The 7,850-nt window shown below is 38.7% G+C and overlaps 1 protein-coding gene across 1 annotated transcript; it reads left to right on the top strand.

The window, feature by feature from the left end:
- Positions 1 to 4,931: 4,931 nt before the first annotated feature.
- LOC112027915 (uncharacterized) lies at positions 4,932 to 5,561 on the top strand. Its single transcript, XM_024060556.1, has one exon. The coding sequence runs from the start codon at positions 4,932 to 4,934 to the stop codon at positions 5,559 to 5,561; it is 630 nt and encodes a 209-aa protein (XP_023916324.1).
- The last annotated feature ends 2,289 nt before the right edge of the window (positions 5,562 to 7,850 follow it).

Here is a 7,850-nt window from a genome sequence, read left to right as displayed (position 1 = left end):
CAGATTTTGAGGCCTTAGAGCAACCACATCAGCTCGTGCAAATTTTTTATCTATTTTGCAAGAAAAAACCTATTTTTTCTATTTTACACATTCACTTTTACAAAACACCCATATCAGTTTATCTATTCTACACATTTATTTAATAAAATATTTGTTGATGCCTATTTTTGCAAATTCGTACCCAAAGCCCAATGAGAAGCAAGGCCCAAAGACCCACCAAGAAGACCGAAGAGCAAGAAATTTTCAGAGAAAGAAGTGCAAGTGAAAGCAATCTACAACAAAACACAAATCTGATGCAGAATACAAATCTACCGCAGAATACAACTTTACCGCAGAATACAGTTCTCTGGCAGAATGACTTCGGTAGATGAAGAAAAATTGGGCCTAAGACCCTTTTGATCCAGTCAACATTATTTGGCCCACAAATCTGTTGCAGAATACAAATCTGCCGCAGAATACAGCTTTACCGCAGAATATAGTTCTCTGGCAGAATAACTTCGGCAGATGAAGATAAATTGGGCCCAAGACCCTTTTGATCCAGTCAACATTATTTGGCCCATAAAAGTCCAAATCCTTTTGTATAAAAAAGATAGGCATGAAATCTGATATGAAGGAGCACGATGAAAAGAAACAAGGAGCAGCAAGAAGTGTCAGCAGTAAGAAAAGTGTGAAGGAAAGAAAAGCCAAGCTAAAGGAAATGACAAACACAACAGGAAACGTGTGAAGAAATAAGACAGAGACACGTAGCAGGACAAAACAGAACTAATTTGCTACGGCAGAAATGGTGTGGGAATGAAAGAAGACAAAAACCAAAGGGCCGAAGTACCACCAACCTGTACCCAGCCAATACAAGGGAGGTGGGTCCACGGTTAAAGGGATTCAGAGGGTATGGTTTGGTGGTGGGGGGAAAAGGGGATCTATATTTGGTTTCCTACCATAACTTCTTTTGGGTAAGATACCTTGCTAGGATGGTATCTTACCTAAAAAAAGTAATAAATGGTTGGGACCATCTGATGCATGTCATAGAGTTAGGTAGTGAGGTAGCCCAATCCTTATCTTTGAACCTAGAGATAGAGGTATACGGCAAGAACAAACAAAATGGAATTTTGTTGTGCAGCAAATATGTACTGAGCAATGGTAGTGGTTGGGGCAACTAATGGGTTGGTGGGTAGTCTTGAATGGATGCCCACAACAAACCAAAAATAGTTGGTGAAGCCCTAAGGGTAAAAGGGAGAAATTTCATTGAATCAATTCACTATAAAAGGAGGAGCTAGCCATGGATGAAAGGGGACCGGATGGGAGAAGCACCTAAGGAAGGAAACCCATGGTAAGAGAGTAGTAAGTACTCAGAGAGAGAGGGACCCAGGAAAAGGGAAAAGACCTAAGTGAGAAAAACAATCCACAGCAGGGGAGTAGTAAGAAATTAAGAGTAAAAAAAGAATGGAGAGAAAGAAAAAGAAGAGAGAAAACGTGGCAGGAATAGGGGCATGCATCAATAGACCATCTTTTCCCTCCCTCTTAGCAAACTCACTCTTTGAAGTCTCTAAAAATAATAGCTAGTAGCCATTTAGGCATATTCTCCAAAATGTACAACTTTTATAGCAGGAGCCTATGACAAGATTGTTTAAGTTGGAGTTTGGGTTCCTTCTTAGTTTACTTATTTTATGGGAAGATTCAATACTTGATTTCAATTGCAAATATATTTGATTTCTCTCATTATAACTTGTATCTGCCGTATTTAGTCATCCTGCTGTAACATGTTTTTTATCACGTCTGATGCATCAATTTTCCTGCTGTGGTGTCTTTACTTGCTATACTAGTTATTCTGCTATAGTACCTTTTTATTATATTTACCGTGTTAACTATTATACTAGCTAAACCTTTTCTACCAAAACTTTCTTCTTTATTTGTTGTTACGTGTTTTACTTTTTGACACAAACTAATCATTATCCTGTCATAAGTATATATATACATATATCTTGTCTCTCATGTCCCACAAAATATATTTTATAGAGGTATATATGAATACGTATAAGTATATATACTTATATATGCATGTATATATATTTGAGAATATGCTAACCCATTTAAACTAACATTTGTTTGGTGGGTATTTTCTTTGAGTTTTAGATTTGTTTATGTGTAGGGAGTAGAAAAGTATTTTTGCGGTAAGAAAAATAAAGAGTATTCATTCACGTTGCAGAAAGCTTTACTTACTATACAGCAGATAGTTTTACTACGTGGCAGACAGCTTTACTGCACAACAAAAAGTTTTACTGCACAGCAGACGGTTTTACTATACAGCAGAAAGTTTTGCTGCACAGCAGAAAATTCAGACTTGTGGTAGAAACCGAAGAAAAGTTCCTTCTGCGGCAGAAACTGGCAGCAGCAGAAACAGAAAAGTTAATCTTGCGTTAGAAACTGGAGAAAAGTCTTCTGCGGCAGAAACAGAGGATAAGCCCACTTTGTTGCATCTTTCCTTGGACTTGGACTCAACGTTTGTGCACAAGTCGGAACAAATTGAGTTACAGTTTGACCGGTCTCAACTCCCTTACTCAGAATATTTGGGCCTAGTACCATAGGAGGTAGCCCAGCCCAATATAACAAAAAGGCCCACTACATTAAATTGGCGACTCTACTAGGGAGTTTGGATCAATATAGGGAGAATGAGATATTTCTCCCTCACAAACATGTTTCCAAATCCTTACCAAAGTAAGATATGCAAATGTTCTTAAACCTTCCAAGCTATACTCTCAGGAAAGTATCCAAAATGTCATAGCAGAATTCTATGGCAGAATATCACGGCAACATTATAGCAAAACAATGTTGTGGAATTCTATGGCAGAATATTGTAGTAATGTTACAGCAGGACAGTGCCGTAGTAGAATTCTGTCGCAAAATGCAGCAACGTTATAGCAGGACGGTACCGTAGCAGAATTCTATGGCAGAATACAGCAACGTTACAGCAGGACGGTACCGTAACAGAATTTTGTGGCAAAATGCAGCAACGTTACAGCAGGACAGTATTGTAGCAGAATTCTGTGGCAGAATACAGCAACGTTACAGCAGGATAGTGCCGTAGCAGAATTCTGTGGCAGAACACAGCAATGTTAAAACAGAACAAAAAAATCCTGAGAACTCTACAATAGAAGGCCTTTACAATACTTCGTCCTATCCTGTAAATGCAACTTGTTTTCCTTGTCATGCATGTGAGACATGTGGTAAGCCACTTATTCAAACATGCAAAACCAAAAGTTCCACCACTTTTTGCTCTCATTTATTTTAAGGAAGCAATAGAAGCTTTCTAAACTCTTTCCATCTCCACCTTCAGGTCCAGCACTTAGAGGAGAAAAATCCCTTCGTTCCCTCACAAGGTTTCAATCATTTTTTTTCATGCTAGTAATTCTAGCTCTACTTCCCCTCAAGAACCAAAAGTTAGAAAAAAAAAATGAAGCTATTGTAGCCGAAGGAAAATTTTCATCATTACTATACTGTTGTGAATAACTATTTCCTCCGTGAAGTACCCTTCAGCAGACTTTTCCAAAAGTGCAAAATGTCCCTCCGCAAAAATTTTGTTGCAGAAAGTACAGGTCCTTCGGCAAACTGTTCACAGTAAAATCTGCTAAATTTCAGAAGTGCAAAATGTCCATCCGCAAAAAATTTCATAGTAGAAAGTATAGATCCTTCAATAGACTGTGCATAGCAGAATCTTTCTGAATTTCAAAAGTGCGGAATGTTCGTCCGTAGAATATTTTATAGCAGAAAATTTCAGAAGCCAGAATGTAAATCTTTCTGCAGATTATTTATGGCAGAATCTGCCAAATTCCAGGATGTTCATCGGCAGAATATTTCGCAGCAGAATCCCAGAGATGCAGAATGTTCATCGGCAGAATATTTCGCAGCAGAATTCCCAAAATGCAGAATGCTCATTGGCAGAATATTTCGTAGCGAAAAATTTTAGAAGATTAAGCGCAGATCCTTCAGCAGACTGTTCATAGCAGAATCTGCTGAATTTCAGAAATACAGAATGCTCATCTGTTGAATGTTTCATAGCAAAAAGTTTTAGAAGCCAAAGTGTAGATATCTCAGCAGACTGTTCACAGCAGAATATTCTGCAGTAGAATATTCTACAGTAGAATTTTGTATTCCAGCAGGTTTTTTCGTGGAATAGCCAATCACTCAAAGCTCCTTCTTTCGGCTTATGTACAAGAGGGAAATAGCATAAACAATTTGCTGACTCACATTCTACCGTGAATAGAGTTACTTGTCTTATTGCTACAGAAAACTATTACATGGTTTTTATCAAAGGCGCTCTACTGCAAGGGCATTCTGCCATAAGAATAAAGAAGCATGATGTCCCAGAAAGATGTGGGTATGTCATGGGGAAATTCAATATTAGAAGTCGCTGACTTTTGGCTTTTACTAGCCAACCATGAAGCAAGAGATGTAGCAAGCTCCATCTAAATATGCCCATACTCAAAGCAAGCAAAGAAGAAACCCATGAAATATGGGTCTTAGTAGCAAAAGCCAACAAAAGGGTTGTGGTTATGAATTCTTGGCTAGAAGCCAGCAATGGAACCATGGTTTTGAGTTCTTGGCAAAAGCCTATAATGGGGGCTAAGGCCCATTCTGCAGCAAATTCGAAAAGGCTTCTGCAAGATGCTTAGAGTATCAATATGAAGTAGCAACATCATATATCTTCTACAAAAGCTTGGTGTGTTGCGTGGTTCAAGAAAGCTTGGAGGAGGAGAGTAATGAAGTGAAAAACAAAGAAGTTATGGCAAAAAAGGATGTATAGGTTGTGGCAGAAGAAAAATTGGAGGAAATTACCTTGGGGTCGGACCCACAGGAACCAAGACCCATCTCAATTAGCTCAAGACTTTCAGAAAAGGAGAAATTAGAATTGATACTATTGCTAAAAGAATTCAGAGATGTCTTCGCATGGGGTTACAGTGAAAATGTCAAGATTAGATCCTGGGCTAATAGTGCATACATTGAATGTGGACCCCGAGACCAAGCCAATGGCCCAGAAGATGGAGGAAAAGTTTTCAACCTTCGAAATAGAATATACTCCAACGAACGAAAACCGGTTTGCGGATGCGTTGGCCGCATTAGGCTCACAAATAATTTTTGAAGGGGATAGCATCAGAATAGAAGTCAGTAAGAGGAAAGAGTCTACTATTGAGATGTTGAAAGAAAGGTTCCAGGAGGAACAGTGTGAAGGAGATTGGCAGATTCCCATAATGGAGGCCTTGACGGAGGAAGAAGACACTGCAGAACTGAAGATGCTGAAGGACTATGTCCTGGTAAGAGGAGAATTGTATCGTAGGATGCTAGGTGGGGTCTTGTCCAGATGTGTGGAGCAGGAGGAAGCCCAGAGAAAGTTAAAAGAAATACATGACAAGACTTCCAGATCCTGCGGGGAGGTTAGCCTTTATCGCAGGCTTCAAAGGGCATGCTTCTATTGGCCAAGCATGGGTAAAGACGTGGACCAAGTCCAAACCCAATGTAGGACATACCAGCTTGCGGCGGACAGAGAAGAAAGTTATGCTATGTTTTAACGAAGACTGGAGAAGCCCATTCATGAAGTACTTGACAGAAGGCATCCTGTCACAAAAGCACAGTGAAAGATACAAGCTTAAAAGGTTGGCAACACGTTACTTCTTGCAAAATACAATACTTTTCAGAAAAGGGTATGATGGGGACCCCTTAAGATGTTTGAGCCCTGAGGAAGCAAAAGAGATGATGAAAGAAGCGCACTCAGGAAAGTGTGGGGAACACCAGGGAAAGAAAAAGCTGTACAGATGCCTGTTGCAAATGGGTTATTACTGGCCTGCCATGAAGAAAGACATGACAGAACTTGTAAAAAAATGCCACAGCTGCCAACTATAGACCAACTTGATTCACACTCATCCACAAAACTTACACAGCATGGTCACCCCATGGCCCTTCCACACTTGGGGGCTTAATTTGGTGGGACCAGTTAACCCACCATCACGTGGATACATATGGATCTTGGTGGCTACGGAATACTTCACCAAATGGGCAAGTAAAGGCGACAAACAAGATCCTCATAAAGATCATCAGCAAAATGAGCCAAGAGTATACAAGAGGATGGGCAATGCATCTGCCAGACACTCTTTGGACTTATAGAAATTCACCGAAGTTAGCCACAAGGTTTTTACCTTTTTCCTTGGTCTACGGGACAGAGGTAATGAGCCCAACAGAAGTAATGAATCCATCCTTGAGAGTTATGCAGATGCGGTAGAAAGAAAAAGAAAAGTCTTTGTGGCAGAAAGATGCGAAGACCTAGAGGGGCTTGATGAAAGGAGGGAAGAGGCCTAAAAGTGTAGCCGCAGATATAGACAAAAGATGACTAAAGCCTATGGTAGAATGACAAGAAGAATATGTTAAAGAAGGAAAAAAAGCAAACACGAAGGAATCAATAGTTGCTGTGGCAGAATGACAAAGGAAATGTTTAGAATGAAAAGAAAGTGAAGATTTCTTGTGAAGCATCCTCATTGCCCCTTGAAAGAAGAAAATCTATAGTGACACCACTTGTTGGCACCTTAAAATGAGTGGCAGACTCAATCGCTTCTGCAGAAAGATCAATTTTGCAGCAAAACCATAATTTATGGCAGAATCAGAAATAGCCCGCAATGCGAACAGCAAAGGCCCAACATCCTTCTTCGCAGAAACTTCATCTTGGCAAAGAATACATTATCAGCAAATGAAAGAGTACTCTACTATGATGAGGGCTTGCAATGTTAGCTCTACGCTTTGTTTTGAGCAAAAGAAATGAAGAGAAGAAGAAGGCGCAAAAAAAAAAAAAAATTGCAGGTTTTCATGTGTACAAATATATCTAACAATTACTAAATCTTTTTCATTTTTCCTTTTCCTTACATTTATCCACTTGGAAATCAACAGAGGATTCCTGTATGGTGGAGATGGTACTACTGGGCATGTCCAGTAGCTTGGACTTTGTATGGATTGGTTGTTTCTCAATTTGGAGATATAGAGGAATTGATGAATGATGGCAATAATGAATCAGTAAAAGAGTTTGTTAAAAGCTATTTTGGATACAAGCATGATTTTCTAGGAGTGGTTGCGGTTGTAGTTGCTGGGGTTGCGGTACTCTTTGCATTCATCTTCGCAGTTTCCATCAAGATTTTCAATTTCCAAAGGCGATAGAAGGTTGTTTTGATTATTTTGTATAGTATGTTTTTAGGATTAATGCTATCTTGCAAGTCCAAGATGTTTTGTCTCTTACACCAACAAGATGTATCTTGAAGCACTTTATTATTATTATTATTATTATTATCATTATTTTGAGGAGGAATATTATGAATTTTATTCAAGGAAAGTCAGCCATGATCAGCGAAAAGAACATAAATCAAATATGGAAGAACATTCTCTATCCACACTAGAAAACCTCTAATATGTCTAGTATGTTTAGCTAGGTTGTGAACAACAATCACTACAACAATATGTATTTTTGGTGGCGAATATTAGTGACGAAAAGACCATAAATCAAATGTGGAGGAACATTCTCTATCAACACTGAAAAACCTCTAACATGTCGAAAACCTCTAACATGTCTAGTATGTTTAGCTAGGTTGAGAACAACAATCACTACCACAATATGTATTTTTGGCGGTGAATATTAGTAATGAATTTTTTTTTTTGGTCACCAAAAGTTAAAATATAATGACGAAATTCATATTTCATCGCCATTTATAAAAAAATAATAACATTTGGCGACGAAAGTTAAAATTTTTCCCCAAATGTCACTTGACGATGAAACTATTTTTTTGCTAAATAATGTATTTAGCGAGGAAAACATTAGGCAA

The sequence above is a fragment of the Quercus suber genome, unplaced genomic scaffold, assembly GCF_002906115.3.
Source record: "Quercus suber isolate HL8 unplaced genomic scaffold, Cork oak 2.0 scaffold_266, whole genome shotgun sequence".
Taxonomy (NCBI): domain Eukaryota; kingdom Viridiplantae; phylum Streptophyta; class Magnoliopsida; order Fagales; family Fagaceae; genus Quercus; species Quercus suber.
This window is presented reverse-complemented; position numbering and strand designations above follow the sequence as displayed.

Coding starts and splice junctions, on each gene's coding strand:
- LOC112027915 (XM_024060556.1), top strand. CDS start 4,932: ATGTCTTCGCATGGGGTTACAGTGAAAATGTCAAGATTAGATCCTGGG.